The 19485-nt window shown below is 36.1% G+C and overlaps 1 protein-coding gene across 1 annotated transcript in view; it reads left to right on the forward strand.

The window, feature by feature from the left end:
- Abcb5 (ATP binding cassette subfamily B member 5) overlaps nt 1-19485 on the forward strand; it is a 111023-nt gene that overhangs the window by 77847 nt on the left and 13691 nt on the right. The window contains exons 23-26 of the mRNA XM_063235661.1: nt 5974-6177; nt 9432-9532; nt 10533-10673; nt 17888-18044. Coding sequence (XP_063091731.1) covers nt 5974-6177; nt 9432-9532; nt 10533-10673; nt 17888-18044 — 603 coding nt within the window. The remainder of the gene's footprint in view (nt 1-5973; nt 6178-9431; nt 9533-10532; nt 10674-17887; nt 18045-19485) is intronic.

The raw sequence follows: 19485 nt of genomic DNA on the forward strand, positions 1-19485 counted from the left end.
GTGTCATAAGCAAAATCAGTTTAAATAGAATAATATAGTGTGTATGTAAGAGAGTAATTTATTGATTTTATTCCAATTATTTTTTAACCTTTATATAAATGGGATTAACTCAGGAAAAAATTTTAATTTGAGTGAGATAAAGTTTTCCATCTTTTTGTTAAAATAAGAGAACAAGTAGAGTTATAGGCCTTTGGATTTGGATAGTATCCATAGTGATTTCACCTTTTTCATTTGTAATTATGACAATTTTCTCTCCTTCTGTGGATAATTTTGGTCAACGGTTTATCTATTTTGCTTATGCTTTCAAATGAACCAGCTCTTTGATTCACTAATTTTTTGTATTCCTTTTTGTAGTTTGGATTCTAATAATTTCTCCTTGTACATATTGGGTTTGGATTTGGACTGTTCTTATTCTTCTAGTTTTTTGAGGTGCATCATTAGGTTCTTTATTTCAGTTTGCACTATTTTTCTAATGTAAGCATTTACGCAATAAATTTCTCTCCCAGGATTGCTAGGTTCTTGGATGTTGAATTAGCATTATCATTCAATTCTGTTAGTTTCCTCAATCTCTTCCATGACCCACTGAATGTTCAAGAGTGACTTACTTAATACATAGCTATTAGTGAAATTTATGTGATTCCTTTTGCAATGATTTCTACTTTCAGTGCACTATGATCTAAGCAGGGTTTATGGACTACTATGTGATTTATTTTGGAGAAATTTGTTTGCTGCTGAGAATGTATATTCTGTTGTAGTAGCAGAGAATACTCTGTAATATCCATTAAGTCTGTTTATCTGAAGGTGTGTTTCAGCTCTGATATTTCTCTGTTAACATTTTGTTTAGCTAATCTGTCTGTGAGTGGGGTGTTAAGGTCCCCCACGTTATAGTTTCGGCATTTATTTGATCTTTTATGTCTATCAGTGTTTGCTTTATGAAGTTCAGTGTCCCGGTATTTAGGGAATATGTATATTCACAATTGTTATCTCTTCTTCTTGAATTGTTCCCTTAACAAATACTCAGTGACCTTCTTTGTCACTGAGTTTTGAGAGAAGATTCCTTTGTCTGAGAATAAAATTGCTACTCCAGATTACTTTCAGGGTCCTGGTCATGGAATATTTTTTCCTTTCTTTGAATTCTAGTCTATATATTTATTTATGTATTATATGAGTTTCTTAAATGCAGAATACTGGATTCTGTTTTTGATCCAGTCTGCCAATCTGTGTCTTTCAATTGGTTAGTTGAGGCCATTTACATTGAGAGTTATTATTGAAAGATATTAACTTACTCCTCTTATTGCTGTTGTTGACTTCATAATTTTTTCTTTCTTTAACTAATTAGCTTGTTTCATTCCATCTGATGTTTGCTTGTGTTGGCTTCATTGTCTCTGTCTGGAATATGATTGAATATATTTTGGAGTACTGGTTTGATATTAATGTATCTCCTAAGATGTTTTTTATTGTGGAATGTCCTTATGTCTCCATTAATTTTAAAAGACAGTTTTGCAGTATTATTAGCCTGAATTGGAAGTTGCTATTTTTGAAGCTCTTCACTCCAGGCTCTCTTAGCCTTTAATGTTTGTATTGAGAAGTTCGTTGTAATACTAATGGGTTACCTTTATATGTGATTTTTCCCTTACATTCATACTTCTTGTAGTATAGTTGTAATGGTGATTATTATTTCAGCTTCCACATGCCTGAAAAAGTCTTTACTTCACCTTCAATTTTGAAATAGATTTCTATTGAGTACAGAATTGGGGTTGACAGTTTTTTTTCTTTCAGTGATTCAAAATGTTGCTCTATGTTTTCTTCAGGGCATTTTTTTTAATGAAGTATTTGTCATTTTCCATATCCTTTTCCTCTGCATGTTTCTTTTTTCTTTAGCTATTTGTAAAGTTGTTTTCTTTTTTTTTTTTTTTTTTTTTTGTCTTTTTCCTTTTTACTGGTACCAGGGATTGAACTCACAACTGCCTGCTTGCAAGGCAGGCGCTTATGCCGCTGAGCTAAATCCCCAACCCCTAAAGTTTGTTTTCTTAATTCCTGATTGTGAAACCATTTTGTACTGTGTCCAACTTGTGTTTAAAGCTCACTGCTGGTCTTAAAATTCATGAACTTATACTTTTCACCAAGTTTGGAAATTTCAGTGATCATTATTTAAGTATTTTCGTCACTCTAGTCCCTCTTCATCTTTGAGAACTCCCAACTACACATATATTAAGCTGCTCCAAGTTCTACTGCAGCTCAAAAATGTTATAATTCTTTTATTTTTTTGGCATTTATTTTGAATAGTTTGTTCTGCTGCATCTTCAAAACCCTTATCTTTTCTCTCTCAATATTTAATCTACTTTTTATCCTATTTCACATATTTTTCATCTCAGACATATTTTTCATTCTTAGAATTTTGATACAGCTCTTTTATACATATTTTTCTCTCTTGATTTTTTAAATATATGGTATATCTTGGTAGTAGCTTAACTGATCAGTAAAATTCATGCCTATTTAGGGTATACAAGCAATATTTTGATATGTGTATACATTTTAGAACAGAGAAATCAAACTTTAATATATGATTACATCATATACTTTTTTGCTGTGAAAGAATTTAAAATCTACTTTCTTAGTAACTTTCCAGTATACAGTATATGAAATATAGTCACCATGATGTACAGAAGACCCCTTGAACTTACACCTCCTGTCTAAGTGAAACTTTTATGTTCTTTAACCAGCATCTCTCAATCATGTCAAATGTCAGCCTCTCTTAACCACGGTTTTACTATTTATATGAATTCAACATTTTTAAGACTCTATATATAGGTAAATGATACAGCATTTCTAACTTTTTGTTAGTCCTGGGTTGGTTTGATTACTTGTTTTCCTTATTATACATTCTAATTTGGTACTTTTTAGCATATGTAGTAATCTGTAACTGGATCCCACACAGTGTGAATTAAATATTTTAGTGCAGACTATTTTTGTATTTCTGTAAAAATTCTTGAGATTTGTTCTGGATACATTTTAAGTGAACTAGGAACCGTTTGCAACATCTGGGCTCTTCATTTTGAGATTTGTTAGGCAGGGCTGAAGCGTCCTACCAATGCCTGGCTCATCTACACAATCTATTCACAGACCTATAACTCAGAATTTTCCAGTTGGCAGGCATGAACAGACACAATTTTCAGTCTTAACATGTATGCACTGCTTAACCAAATATTCAAAGAGGACCTTCTGCAAATATCCTGATTAATCTGTGTACTTCCCTCATCTCTGGTACTCTGTAGGGCAAACTCTATCAGACTTGGACTTCTCAGATGCTCAGATTCATCTACTCAACTCAGGGCGCCTGTTGGGCTCTGGTTCAGTTCATCCTCCCTAAACTGCCACCTGGAAAATCTCTCAAGAAAGTGAGCTGAGGCGATTACAGAGCTCACCTTCTGTGTTTGCCATCTCTGCCTTTGGTTATCTATGTCCAATGTCTAAAAACCATTGGTGTATTTTATCTATTTTTGTTTGTTTAAGGTGACAGAATAAATCCCTGTTATTCTATATTAGCCAGAGGCACAAAACTTACCATATACAACTCAATTTCTACAATTGTATACTAAGTTTCCTTACACTTTCTTATGCCATTCATTCTGCTATATGTACTGCATACCCCAGCTGTATACCCCAGCTAATTTTTGGTAGCTTAGTAAAAATTGGTATAATCTCTTAGAGAAGCAATTTGACAACATCTATCAAGAATGTAAGGGCTGGGGGTTTAGCTCAGCGGCATAAGTGCCTGCTTGGTGAACATGAGGTCATGAGTTCAATCCCCAGCACCAAAAAAAAAAAAAAAAAAGAATATAAATATATACCTAAATACACGATTCCATTTAGGAATATAACATTAGGAAATTAAAGATGTGCACAAAGGTTTTGCCCAAAGTTGTTTGTTATGCGTTTTATTCTTAATATTGAAAAATTGGAAGCAATTCAGATATTCATTGAAGAATATTTGATGGTCCAAAAGAGTTTGCTGTATAATGTAAGGGATAAAAGTAAAATATAAAATTGCATGCACACAGCAATCCAAATTTGACATGAGTATTCATGTCTAGAGAAATGAAAACTTTAACACTGTTTAAAATTTGTCATTATCATGATTTCAGGACCCTAACAAAAGATGTATTTTATTTTACTTTTTGTTTAATTGAGGCAAGGTATCAATCTGTAGTTCAGGCTATCCTGGAACTTGCTCTGCAGCCCAGGCTGGTCTCAGGATAATCTTCTTGCCTTGGCCTTCAAAATACTGGAATTACAGGAATATGTCACTATACCTGCCTAAAATATAAATTTTAAAATGTAGTTCATTATAACTATATTTCTAGGAAAATAAATGGGGACCCTCATTTCTTCATGCCATCAGGAAAGAAACAACACTTTAGGGCTTGGGACGTGGCTCAGTGGTAGAGCTCTTGCCTTGTGTGTACAAGGCACTGGGTTTAATTCTCAGCGCCACACCCCAAAAAAGAAACTTAACATTTTAATTTCCTACCTATCATGAGTCCCACTTAAAGACAATATATAAAACATATTTCCTTTAAAGCAATTATGAAGGCAATTTTTTTCTATTTGAAGAATTTTTAGAATTTCTTCTGTCTTACCTTGAACTATAATGTTTGCAAGTCCTTTTCTATCTTGATATTACTTCTTCAGATCTTTATATAATGATATCACTTTAAGAGGTACAAAAAGAAAATAAGAAACATACCCAAAATATACACTTTAGGGCCAGGGATGTAGCTCAGTGGCACAGTGCCTGCCTGACAAGTACAAGGTCCTGAGTTTAATTCCCAGTATAAAAAAAGGATAGGCTTTAAATAATACACTTGATCTTTCTTTTCAACACTACTGTGATGCAGTGGCTAACAATGCTGGCCCTCCAGCAGTGTGGGACAGGGACAGGGTCCAGTTTTAAATTCAGATATTTTGAGGTGGGCATCCATGTTTTGCTACAGCCCAACATGGGGGAGCAGAGTCCAAGTAAGAGAAGGTGGTGTTCATGCAGGGGACAGCAAGGGTCAGGGTTATGTAAGCTAAAATATAGCATTTTCTTCTTTTTTACCCTGAGACAGAATTCATGAAGAATGGATACGCATAAGTCATTTTTTCTAAACATTTACATTTTAAGTGAATCCATTATGCATGTACGTAAAACTAGAGTTTTCATTCATATTGAAATATTTATTTCCTCATTAAATTCCCAATAAATATAACTACATATAACTTCATACATAGGAAGCAGTGAAAAACGTCTAACTAAAGATTGGCTTCGTTTTTTTCAGTTAGATTTTTTTCCCAGTAACCATGAGTCTTGTACTTTTAAGGATCAGTTTTTACCTTCAAGAGTTTGTAAATGAACATGGAAGCAGTGAGTGTGTATGTGTGTATATGTGTGTGTCATTAAGACAACAAAAAGGAATCCTGTAACAACATTTAATACACTTAATTTGGAGTAGAGTATAAAGTCCTGCAGAACAATTCAAAAAGCATCTGAGAGAGACAGCAATATGTTTTCCTTTAAGTGGGAGATATTTCATTTCAGATCACCTATTTCTGTCATGCTTTTATATATTTCCTGTTCTACATGTTCCACCAAACTATACACCAGTTCATGTGCACATCTCAATATTGGACGAAAAACAGAAAAATGAACCATGACTCCTTAAAGTGAAGGCATTTTAACAATATATATCTTATTCAATAAATATAAATTCAAAGCATAGACCTAAATATAATAAACCTTTTGAAGAAGCCTACCTTATAGTGCAACATACTAAAAAATAAATCCAGGGACTGGGGATTTAGCTCAGCACCATAAGTGCCTGCCTTGCAAGCGCATGGTCGTGAGTTCGATCCCCGGTACCGATAAAAACAAAAAAATCCTATACACTTAAATAAATTGACATTTTTTTCCTAAAATATGTCTGATTATAGGCAACAAGTTCAAGGGTTGGTGTCGTTACACAAAATGTAACTAACATGGGACTGTCAGTCATCATCTCCCTTATATATGGATGGGAGATGACACTCTTGATTCTGATCATTGCTCCAGTCCTTGCTCTAACAGGGATGATCGAAACTGCAGCAGTGACTGGATTTGCCATCAAGGATAAACAAGAATTCAAGCGTGCTGGAAAGGTAAATGAAGGCTGCTATTAGCATCATATTGTAACAGAAAAATAATCATAGTTCTGTCTTTATCATACATTAAATTCATTACTTAAGGGTCTGGAGAGGGGTAATACACATAAAGAGCAGTGTAAGATAAGGTAGATTAGTTATAGCAATAAAATTCACCATTCAGACCATAGGACCTGGAGTCTTAACTGGCAAGGTTAGAATCTACATCCTATGTCTAACAAATAAGAGATATGAGCGTGTTGTGTCAACCTTTATAAAATGCGAATAATAGCCAGATATGGTGGTGCACACTGTAATCCCAACACTCAAGAAGCTGAGGCAGGAGGATTACCATGAGTTTGAGGCCATCTTGTGCTTCGTAGTGAGTTGTGAAGACCAGCCTGAACTATATAGCAAGATCCTATCTCAAAAAAAAGAAAAGTGGCAATAATAATAGAATTCAGTTATGCACTTGTGAATTATACAGATGAGTGTTATAGATACAAAGCTGTGCCTAAGAGACAGTAAGCATTTAATGTCAGCCCTTATTACCATTACCTATTATGGAGGTGTTTTCTAGCACATTGACTCCCCTAATTGTTAGTAATTCTCTAATTGTTAATAGTTACATTTTCATGAGCCACTCTTCTAGGCATCTGATTTTTCATAACAAACATGAAACATAATAACTACCGAATTCAAGGCCATGAACTGATATTAATAACCACTAAAGTAAGGCTTTTAGACACAGGACCAGTTGAATGCTGACCAAGTTGAACAATTTATGGAACTATTTGAAAAATTCTTTGGCATATTTAAGCTTCTCAGAATCAACCATGCTCACACAATCATTGAAGATTTAGGGCTGGGGATTTAGGTCAGTGGCTTAAGTGCTTGCCTAGCAAGCATGAAGTCCAGAGTTCAATCCTTGCTACCAAAAAAAAAAAAAACTCACTGAAGATTTAAGGAAATGTTGAAGATTAAAGAAAACTTTACTGTAACACCTATGAATTGAAAGAGATTTTATTTGACCCAACCAGTCTCCTACAGTAGGAATCCTTTGTGCATCACTGCCAATAACTCTACCACCTTCTGCCCATCCTTCCCCTCCCTTGGCAGGAAGCACGTTACTTTCTCAAGCTGCCTGTTTTTGTACCATAGACAACTCATAGTTTTTTGTTGTTTGTTTGTTTTTATGCTCTTTGCTGTTGTTCTTGCTTTGTTTATTTATCCTTTGGTGGTTTTCTATCTCGCACTTCTTGGCTTTCAACTTGGTAAGCTCCAAAACCTACTTCCCATGACAGCTTTTAGAAGACTCACATACACACTGAGTCTTATCTTCAACATACATCCTGGCCTTTAAGCTGCTCATCCCATGACATGGTTACAAAGATGTTTACCACATTGGTGAATAGCCTTTGACTATGAAAATGACTTTACCATCCCTATAGTCTGTGTCATTGTGACTGATTCACGGCTGGAATGTGCCAAGAATATATTCAGCATGTTCTGGTTTGTCTGACCCTTGGTCAGACACTTTTTGGCACTAGACAAAGACCTTTACAGTCTCTGCTTGTGCTACATAGACTCAACTGTTCAACAAATATTTGCCTTGGAGACAGTGAAGTTGTTTAGCTTTCCCTATATGACTAAAATCTATGAAAATCTGCCCAATTTATAAATTAATGAGACACTACTTAGAGTTCATTCATCCTACTTTTGTGTGCATGTTATGGCTTTAGCTACACGTGTTTCTATCCCAGTGATGGCAAATCTTTTGGAAATGACTGCCCAAATGTCAACATCTTTTGTTTTAAAAGAAAAACAAATAACATATGCCATAGGTTTTCCACCACTGGACAATCACTTATAATATTAAAATAACCTCAGATTTGTAGTCAGTAATTCCTTGCAAATAGTCAATCTAAGTGCTTTTCCTGTAGTTTTTAATAAGTTAATTTATAAAGGATCAATTTCGAATGTAGAGTCATAAAACATATTTGTTCTTTAGTTACATCTGTAGATTTGAACAAATTATCAAACGTTTCCTTTGTAAGACTTTAAATGCATTTATTAGTTTTTAAAGATGTATTTAGTATTTTCTAAGATTCTGTAGTGAAATTCCTTTCTAAATTGTGAAAAATAAGTCAGAGGTGGTGACTAACACCTGTAACCCCAGCACTCGGGAGGCTGAGACAGGAGAATCCTTGTAAGTTCAAGACCAGCACAGGCTACCAAGTGAGCTCAAGGCCAGCCTGAACTGGACAGTGAGACCCTGTCTCAAAAAGACAAAAATAAATAAATAGTGAAAAATAATCAGAAAGACTTTTTTGTTGTTGCTCATTTCTTTATTTTTCCTTGAACAAGTCTTCAGCCTTTTTATGTTTTCCTTGCATAGTACAGAATACAGCAATAATGAAGAATTCTTTAGTATTTTGAAATTTATTATAACTTAAAACAACATAAAAATTGAGAACAGATCAGATAACCACAATCCGGAAGTCTAGTTCTCCCCTGCAACCCAAATTATTTCCCTATAATGTGAGATGTCTATGTGGGGTCCTGTCTCCCACAATGGATTGCAGTGACAGTTCCTAGCTAAACAGAGAAATGGGAAGTTTGTCTTTCAAGCCTACCTGTGCTCTTCTGCCCAAAAGTTATTCTAAGCCAAGTCCTCCTCCATCTTGAATCATATGTAATTATACATTCTTTTTGAAAACATGGAGAATGTAATTATACAGTCTTTTATGTAAATGTGGAGGAGCATTAATCACATTTGAATTAAAGCTGAAGTTCACAGACATCAAAATGAGAAATGGTTTTATCTTATAAAGAATTTTATAGGCACATCACATGATAATTTATTGGAATGTTCCTGAGTGCTCTTTGGTTGCTATTTGCATTTCTGTGCTAAAATAAAATAATTATTTACTTGATTCTCTCTACTATCATTTATTTAAGTTGTTTCATAATTTATAGAAAAATCCTGTGCATATAAACATAATGCTCACTAATATGTAATTCCCCTGCCTGTGGAACCAATTGAAATTGAAATTCAGTAAAAATCTGAAGGAGGCTAAACAGTACACTAAATCTTTTCAAAAGTAATTTTCCTAAATTATATTATCCTGAAAATAATTTTATCTTATTGGAGAGGAAATAAGAATATTTGCCAGAAAAACTTACTGGTTTGACATACTTACTGTGACCCCACTGTAAGTGACTGGAATTCACTACCAGTACTGATTTTATTTCTATACTTTATTTTATAGATAGCAACTGAAGCTGTGGAGAATATACGTACTATAGTGTCATTAACAAGAGAAAAAGTCTTTGAGCAAATGTACGAAGAGACTCTTCAGACCCAACACAGGTGACTATAGACTCCTCTCCACCCTCCTACCCACTCTGACTGCAAACGCAGTGCTCCTCAGTGGTTGCTGGCCAATCCCCTGGCTTTCCTAAGAAGGAGATATAATTTCTCACATGACTGAATCAAGAAGAAACAATGACAAATCAAGGGAAAGCACAACTAGAATAAATATATTAGGTCTTCCATGTTACTGCAGAGTGCACCAAAAAAATGTATATACACTTTAGCAGTTTGTCATACTAATAAAGGTGTGGCAGCCCAAGGCCACCACTTGGAGCAATGCTTATCACTGGAGGGGCCAAAGGTAACCTTTATTAATCTCATGATGTCTCAATAAATTTAGTATCAGAATATCTATACAAATTTTACTTTTTCTGATGTACACTTTTTTTTTTTTTTTGGTGCACTGTATCTACTCTTTAAGTGTGTTTGTCAGTTTTCTGAAATCAGATGGAGGAAACAATATGTGTAAAAAGGAAAGATTGTTTATTTTTTGCATTAAAATCCCTCGGAGAGTTTACAATTTAAACCAAATATACACACAATAGATGTGTTCAGTGGCACTCTTTGTATTACGCTGACAGAGAGACGGCTCTGTGCTCTTTTGCATTCATGCTTGTGGTCAGCATCACCCTTTACTGTCACTATGTATTTAATGCAGGCTTACAATAGAGAATTAGGGAATATTTTTAAGTGCCATTAACCCAAATCTCTTTAACTGTCCTTTCACAGACTTTGTCTATTTGTTGGAAAGTAAACAAAGGCAAATTTGTTACAGTTAACTAGATAGTATATATCATAGAGAAAATCATGATATGATATGATATTGCCTTCTCTATAGTTCTTAGTAGTAAAATAAAAATCATGTGCTCTTCAATCCTTAGAAAGTATTTATTGCCCAAATTTTAACACTTCAAGGACCTCTATATTCATTACTCTACATTTATTTAAGTGACTTTGCTATAATTCATGCCCCATTATTTGGCAAACTGCATTTCAGAAATACCCTGAAGAAAGCACAGATCATTGGAAGCTGTTATGCATTCAGCCATGCCTTTGTATATTTCGCCTATGCGGCAGGATTTCAATTTGGAGCCTATTTAATTCAAGCTGGACGAATGACACCAGAGGGCATGTTCGTGTAAGTTGTGCAGACACAGGGACTGTATAAGTAGAGCATACACTACTGTACATGTTGACAGAGAGGTAATAGTTATATAAGATCATCATTTTAACCGCTTAGGTGGCACTGGCATGCTTTGAATATATTTTGTGATAAATAATAATTAGAAACTATATACTTATAGGGTACAATATGATGTTTTGATATATGTTTATACTTTGGGATGACTTAATCAAGCTAATTTTTGTTATTAATAAATATCTATAAGGCCTATAGCATAGCTGGTAAAGTACTGATACTGATATTATACAAACAGTCTGAGTTAAACATCCAAATGAATCACTCGCTGTTTCTGCTTATTATAACTTGGGAATATAGGGGCAAAAAATCTTTCTTGATATCCATTCCCTAGGTAATCTGTGTGATTTTGTGGAATTCCCAGTGTGAAGATGCATTTATTAACCATGACTGTCTTAAGGGCTGAATTGTTTGCTAAGCAAAGACTCCAGAAAAAAAGACTCAAGAGTACTCATATATATATGTATATATAATATATATAAAATATATATATAATATATTAAATATATATTATATATTATAAATATATATTAATATATAATATATTAAATATATATTTTATATATATTATATATATAATATATATATATGAGTACTTCCCTTCAAAAAGTCACACTTGGAACAATTATGATTACCAGTGAAGCTACTTCTTCCCAAAGAATTGGTTAGGGCTTATATTCTGGAATTCTATTCACATAGTTATGCCTTTTTTTTTAACTTTATAGAAATGACTAAATACAACTAACTGAAATAGAGAATAATTAATTTTGAGTGTTAATTCTGAGCTTCTGCCTAAGTCAGGAAATTTGGTAATTTAATACCATAAATGCCACTGCTAAATACTTAGAACTAGAAAAACTCCACAAAATATTCAACTTTAAAAAGTAAGGGATTTTTTTAAACAAACCCAATAAAACATGCACATCAAAACAAAGGTCAGCCTGCCCTGAATAGCGAGAAGGAGATGACACCTGTCCTAAGAGAGCTACTGTTTGGGCACACATTAGGTACTCTTGATTCAGTGTCACCTCCTGAGTCTCGGGAAGTTCTTTCAGTATCTTTATTCATGCCATGCATTTGTACTTTGAGGACATGTGCTCAATCAGAGGAGACAGACAAAGGTCATTTGAAGCCACATAATTTCAGGAAAACTTGGTATAAAGGTTAGTCTCTACTCAAATGAAAGTGTTTCCATTTAGTAAACATGAACAGAGAAAGTGTCTTTGCTAGGTGTTGGGTTCCAGAATCTCACTTATGCTAAAATCTAGCAGTTTAGCAGGAAATGGCAAGTAGCAATTTCCTGAAAGCAGACTTCCTGGTAAAACAGACTATCTGGCTGGGCATGGTGGCACACACCTATAATCCTATCACTCAGAAGGCTGAACGAGGGGGATCATCATGAATTTGGAGCCAGCCTAGGCTACGTAGTAAATTCAATACCAGCCTGAACTACATGGTGGACTCTGTCTAAAAAAAGAAAAAAACAAACAAACAAAAAAACCAGGATACTGTATTTAAAATTTCAATATAAAAATGCATGTTTCTGGTTCTACTGTCCTTCTTACATCTAAAACAGTGAGTAGCAGTTCCTAGTTCCCATGCCACAATTATAGGGTAACCTTGAGCTTCACCATGATCTACAGTCCAGTCAGATTAACAAGGAACAAAATGTGTAATCATATAATTTATTCAGATCTCAGGCCCCCATTAAAGTAGCAGGTTTCCCCTTGGTTCTAATGTAATGCAAGAACTGCCTCATTTAAACTTAGTAGTGTTCCAAAAGTTTGTTTGCAGACCAATTGCTTCAAACTCAGAACACATTTTTCTAAACTTCCCTGGCTTGGTAAATCTCCAGGGTGCCAGTCTTTCAGTGTGACTAATCTCAAGTATTTAGCAGAAAGCAAACTGATTAAAAAATCATGCTAATGTAAGGAGCCTGATGATTTTATAAACGCTTACAGAATTTCCATCTCTTTTTAGTAACTTGTCAGTACTCGTTCTTTGTTCTATAATCATCTAAAGATAAAGAATTCTTTTCCATGACCAGACGTTTCCTTCCACTAATTTCCTATGTTTCTGCTGTCCTTTAAGGGAAAATTCCAAATGGGTGCCTATTCCTGCCCTCACCATCCTCTGATCATCTCCTGTCTCTCCTAAACTCACTCCGATCAAGTTTATTTTCATCACACCACTAGAAAGATTCACAGTCAAGGTTATCACTGACCCTCGTCTCACTCACCCACAGTCAATTGTCCAGTGCTCAGTTCTCCAGTCTCTCACTGACCTCTCAGTGGGGTCGACAGCTCCTCTGGCTCTTATTTTTCTGCCTGGTTTTGTGTTGTTGGAGGGCTTCAGCACTCAGACCTTTCTTTTACCTGTATATCCTCATCGGTAATTTCAACTAATCTGACAATTTTAAATAACCTATATCCTGGGGCTGGGGATTTAGCTCAGCAGCATAAGCATCTGCCTTGCAAGCAGGCGGTCGTGTGTTCGATCCCCGGTACGATACATACACACACACAAAAATAATAACTTATATTCTGATATCTTCTGTATATTTCCAACTGTGACCCTGAACATCAGATTCTCATCCAACTACCTACTACACACATGCACTTGGGTACCTAATAATATGCTTATGTGGCCAAAACAGAATGCATCTCCCCAAAGGTTTTCTTCCCCAAAGACATCTAAACTTGAGTCAATCTCCAGGACTGTTCTTAAAAGTACAGCCACCATCTATACAACTGCTCAACCTGAAATCTAGGAATGATTCCTGCTGTTTCTCCTACCCTATAGACTACCAAGTCCTGATACTGCTGTAGATCCAAAATACTTCTTAGCTCCTCCACTCATGTCATGCTGACCCAATCTCCTGCCTGGTTTGACTGGACCAAGTCAACAGTCTTCCCACTGATAACCCTATATCCCCTCCTGCTTCCCCAGAATCTATTCCACACAGCACCCAGGTGAACTTCTAAAGCACAAATCTAGTTGTATTAATGTATTAATAAATATTGTAAGAGACTCCTATTGAAATTTTAATAAAGCAAAATTCCTTACGATGACCTCAAAGCCCTTCAAGATGGAGCTTCTTGCTTTCTACTGTTTCCCTTGCTAACTGCACGTCAGCCCCACACTTGAGGTTTAAGTCTCTGGAACAACCTATTTCAAAGTCTTAGTACTTTCTGTTCCCCGTGCCTGAAGTAATCATTTCCCCAGGTCTTTGTGCCATCTTCCTTCCACCCAGGCTTCTGCTCCTAAGTGTACTCCTCAAAGGGACTTTCACTGATCACCTAAAATGGTCCCCCTGCAGCCCTCCTTCTTTGTCTTTGCCATTACTATGTCTTAGGATATAGAAGGTTATCATTTTTGTTTTTGTACCTATTGAGCTCATAGGCTGAGAACAGGTCACAGTCTGTCTTGTCACTGATGTTTCCTAAAAACCAAAAACAAAAATTGGCATGGCACAGTGTAAAGACACAATAAATATTCAAGGAATGAATAACAGAATCAAAACTAAAGGGGGTGGCTGGGGCTATGGCTCAGTGTTATAATCTTACCATTCATAAAACTCTGAATGCAAACCTCAGAATGGCCCAGAATAATTTATTAGTTAACTAAAGGAGAAAATTTGAAAGAGTGCATGTATAGGCAGTCCAGTCATTCCTAGAAACATGCCTCCAGTCAGCTTCACATGACTTCTGATTTTTAGATTTTTTTCTTCCTTTCTACATCCATACATCTACTATGATATGCCTTGGCAGAAAGACTAGGACATATAAAAACATGATTTGTATAACTGAGAGCTCGTTTTATACTGAGATTTTAGGTTAAAACAAAGAATTTCTCCAAGAAAGATGCCATTTCAAAATCATGCCAATCACTGTAATTTAACTGATACATTAAAATTATACACATACATTAGAGGAGTACCAAGTTATGTCATGCTACATATATACATTGTAGAATGTTTAAATCAGATTAGTCATACTTATCTCCTCAAACATTTGTAATTTTTATGGTAAAACTCGCAAAATTCTTCCTTCTAACATTCTGAAGTGCACATTACTGTTATTTATACTCATCTTACTAAAAACACCCTATATCTTCCTGTCACTACCCATTAGCTTCCCATTTCCTCCTCCCCCAACATACTCAGTCTACTCTCTGGGAACCAGATTGGTTTCAGATGGACTGTGGGTGCATTGCTCAGAAAGAAACAAAAATGAACACAGAATAACCTGTCACTATAAGCCTCGCCCTTGGGCCAACCAAGGCCCAAATGCCTCATCAACAGTTACCAGCTATGGGCAGAGTCATCATGCACCGGAGAGCCCCAGGCTCCCACATCACACCTGCGGTCACCAAGTGTGTCACTGTCACACCTTGAGCCCATAGCTCACTAAACCAACACAACATGGGTTAGGACCAAGGCTCACACTGTGATGGGCTGGTCATTGCGGAGGGGAACTCATGGCATAACAACCAGGCATACACATAATGCTAGCTGAAACAGAAATCCCATAGACTAAGGCGGAATGTCTCCCTCGGCACAGGTCTGAGATGGGGGCCATTAGGATCGGCCCACTGTTAGGTTGCAGCAGCCCAGTACTAAGACCCAGGGCAGCGTCTTACACTTACTATTCTGTCCTACTTCTAGCAAGTGGGGTCTGGTTCCATGCTATGCTGCCTGAGGTTGGGGCAGTGCTGATAACAACAGTCTCTTGCCACCTTGGATGATGCTAAACTAGATTGTGCCCAAGTCTCATGACCTCAGCCACCTGCACAGTCTTAGGTCCACTGAAGCCCTTACTACATCTGGTGGTCACACAGGCAGATACACAGTGCATCCCATGGAGTGTAAGTCTCTCTGGTGCCAGGGGAGGTACTAGAGCCCCATCTGTGAGCATTCACCTGGCTAAAGCTGTACTGCTTGAGGTCAGAGGGTGGGTGAAAGAGATAGTCCCTTAGCCACTAAGGCTGGCGCTAAACTGATTTAGTCACCCCGAGTCTCACAGTAGCAAGGCCCTACCTGGTCTCTGGAAATAATGTGGCCAAAACCTGAGTCTGTCCCTCTGGCGCTCAGGGCCAGTCTAGCAGCTCCATCTGTCAGCATTAACCTGGCCTCTATGTGGCCTTTCTGTTTCTGCAGCAGCCCTGGCACTGAGCTCTGTGATCAAGCCCTGTGCCAGCTTCTGTGCCCTGCTCCCCAGAGAGTGGAGCCAGGGTCCTGCAGCTGCCTGCCTAATGCAACTCCAGGTGTTCATTCAACTGGTGTAGGGATCAGGGGGCTGTGCCAGGCAGGGGAGTTTACCGCACTGGCCCTGGCACTGGGTTTCAAGCCTAGGCCTGGACTTCATGCTTTCTCCATCACTCAAGCTGAAGGCATCTCTCTCCTCCTGGGCTGCTTGCAGTCAGGGAGGGGTGATTTTGGCAACACTTCCCTTCTTGTCTTCTTTAAGGAATCTTGGGTTTTGTTTTGTTTTGTGTTGTGTTGTTTTATTATACAAAAAGCAAGCCCTATAGTCTCTTACTCGAATTCCTCTCCTCATGTGAAGGTAGCCTTATGCATGTACAGCTGTTCAACTTGGGGCACCTGTAAAGAGACATCACCATATGACCAGCATCTTGCCAGTGAGTCCCTCAGGATGTTTCCAGAAAGAGGCTCCCCAAGACCGCAATTCAGTTCATTATTTACATAATCGCTCTAACAGTAAATTCTGAGTACATTTTTACTTGCTATTAAAGACTCGTCGTATATTATTTTCTTACTCCTCTAAACTACCCTGCAAAACATTCTCATATTACAGGTGGAAAGGTTAAAACTCAAAGAGGTTACTTTCTCAGAATCACATAACTAAAAAGTAGCAAAACACAAAATGTACTTTCCTGACTCCACCTACTGTGGACTTTGTTTAGTAGATATTTATTACTAATTCTGTCTCCAAACCTTCATACAATGTTTCTGAAAAGTTATTTTTAAAATAATTCTTGCTTAGTTTTCCATTTAAGTACCCAGAGCTAGACTGATTCTTATCATAAATGGAATTGGTGACTTGGTTTCCCTTATTTTATGGCTCTAAATTCTAAGAGGATCAAAAGGCCTAACAAAAATTTCTCCCCCTGCTGGCCTACTACCTTTACTGAATTTCTCTAATTAAATTCCTTACAACGGGTCATCTTTTAGGGACATGAGCATTTTAGCTGTCACAACATAGGCAGACCATTAAATAAGAATGATTAATGATCACATCACCTTGGTATTTCCTAGGGCCCCAACGGAAGGAAGAAACAGGAAGCTGTGGGAGTTAGGGCCATTATTAGCATCAGTTTTTATCTGTGCATCATTCAAACAGATTACACCCAGGATGGTGGTGCACCCCTGTAATGCAGCACTCTGGGAAGCTAAGGACAGAATATCTCAGGTTTGAGCCCAGCCTGGGTGACTGAGCAGTTTAGCAAGACCCTATCTCAAAGTAAAAAACTTAAAAAGGGCAGGGGATTTAGCTCAGTGCCAAGGCTGTGGGTTCAATTTCCATTACCACCAAGAAAAAAAAAAAAAAAAAAGAAAGAAAGAAAAGAAACATCATGCCTACTTACCATTCTACAATGAACATGTGAAACTGGGATTATGATCAGTACCAAACCTATAAGATCAAAGCTTTTCTTCTAGTATATTTTAGTGAGATTTTGTGTGGGAACCTTAAGGAAGTACAATCGCTGTGCTTTGCTCTCTAAAGAGCATAGTACATTAGGCAGATAATCATTTAGCTTCAGTTATCTCTTCTAACTACATTATATGCAAAGAAGGAAGAGAAACCCACTTCTTATCTATCAATTTAGATCCTACTACTGAAGACCCATTCTTATTGTCATTTGAGTTCTCGGTAAAATCTCCAAGCAAGCAAGCCTTACATTAAGGTGACTTTCACATTTTAGACTAGCTGGAATCTTTGGTCTGTGTCTCTAATCAGAGAAGAAATTCTTAAGATTACCCAAACTCCAAAGGTTATTTTGGTGTACAGAGTATGCATTCGTGGCACTATCTGACCTAAAAGGTTAAATTCCTGTGCCTACTTTTTCCTTTATTTTTAAAGTTTTACTGTTTTTAATTGGATCTAAGATTCACATGTTGTATCCTTTGATAGAGTTTTTACTGCAATTGCCTATGGAGCGATGGCCATTGGAGAAACACTTGTTTTGGCACCTGAATATTCCAAAGCCAAATCTGGAGCTGCGCATCTGTTTGCTTTGTTGGAAAAGAAACCAACTATAAACATCTACAGTCAAAAAGGGAAAAAACCAGTAAGCACAACTATGATTTGTGTCCACTTATTCAATGAAGAAATTATTTAACTCTGCAAAAGATACTTCTAGTAACAAAAGGTGTTAAAAGTTTATAAAAGAATTTTATGACCACAAAGAAGGAAGGGGGCCTTGTCTTAATCATACTTTTACCTCTATGTTAAAAATACATGCTTTTAATTTATTTGCTTGATCCCATGAAAGTATTCTCAAAAAAAGCATTGATGGGAATCTTGAAAGATATTCAGACAGCAACAGTTTTAGTCTTGAGTGGAGATTGGTATTAGATTTTACGCATTTTTTCCTCTAATAATTTATGCAAGTAAATAATGGCCTAATGACATTTTTCATTAAAAAAATATATCTACAAACAGGAATAAAAGGGAATTACATTTGTTAAATTAACATACACAGGGCTGGGGATATGGCTCAGCAGCACAGCACCTGGCTGGCAAGCACAAGGTCCTGAGTTCGATTCCTGATACCAAAAATAATAAACAAATAGACATACATACACACAAATTTAGTCACAACTCTAACAGACTGTGAATATTAAAAGAGAAATAATAGAGAATTAAATAATTTCAAAATAAGCTTCTCAATAATAATATTATATAACATATATATTCAATTTTAAAACCTTTCTAAACATTTTAAATTTAAAATTTGGAACAGCCATTAAGTATATATTTAAAGTTTTTTCATTTATAATTACTTCTCTAGAATTTTTTTCATTTATAACTATTTCTCTAGAATGTTAATAGATTTTTGTGTATGATAGTTTAAAACAAAGCAGTATCAAAGATCTACATAATTATTAAAAGGAATGCTTATTGTTACAACAGGAATAAAATATCCTGAAACTCTCAAAAAGACCTTGAATGCTCCAGATACATCAAATTGAAATAAGATTTCATACTCGTCTTTTAGAAAGTAAAAGATGTAAGAAATATTTTTTGCCAGGCATGGTAGCTCAAACCTGTAATTCTAGTATTCCCAAGGCTGAGGCAGGAGGATTGTTATGAGTTTGAGACTACCCTGGGCTACAAACTGAGCCCAATGCCAGCCTGAACCGCATAGTAAGACCCTGTCTCACAAAGACAAAAATAAATAAGTAAAAATTAAAATCTGCTCAAAAATTAGCAAAAATTATATACACTGAAGCTGGGCGATAGAAATATATCAACACATTATATTTTTCTCTCACGTTTATATATCAATGAAAATCTCCATAGTGAATATAATTAAAAATAGCGAAACTAAATTTATAAAATATTAGTCTAGAAGTTTCTCAGACTATCTCTCTATGCCTTTACCAAAGGCAACACAGCATATGCAAAAATAATCAAACTTCGTTATAAGGGTCAAAAAATATAACTTCATTATAAGGGTCAAAATTAGAAATAGTACACTTACGTTGTGGCATATACATCAGTTTCAA

Source organism: Cavia porcellus, unplaced genomic scaffold (assembly GCF_034190915.1).
Source record: "Cavia porcellus strain 051 isolate PalLab524CR breed Dunkin Hartley unplaced genomic scaffold, mCavPor4.1 scaffold_2, whole genome shotgun sequence".
Classification (NCBI taxonomy): domain Eukaryota; kingdom Metazoa; phylum Chordata; class Mammalia; order Rodentia; family Caviidae; genus Cavia; species Cavia porcellus.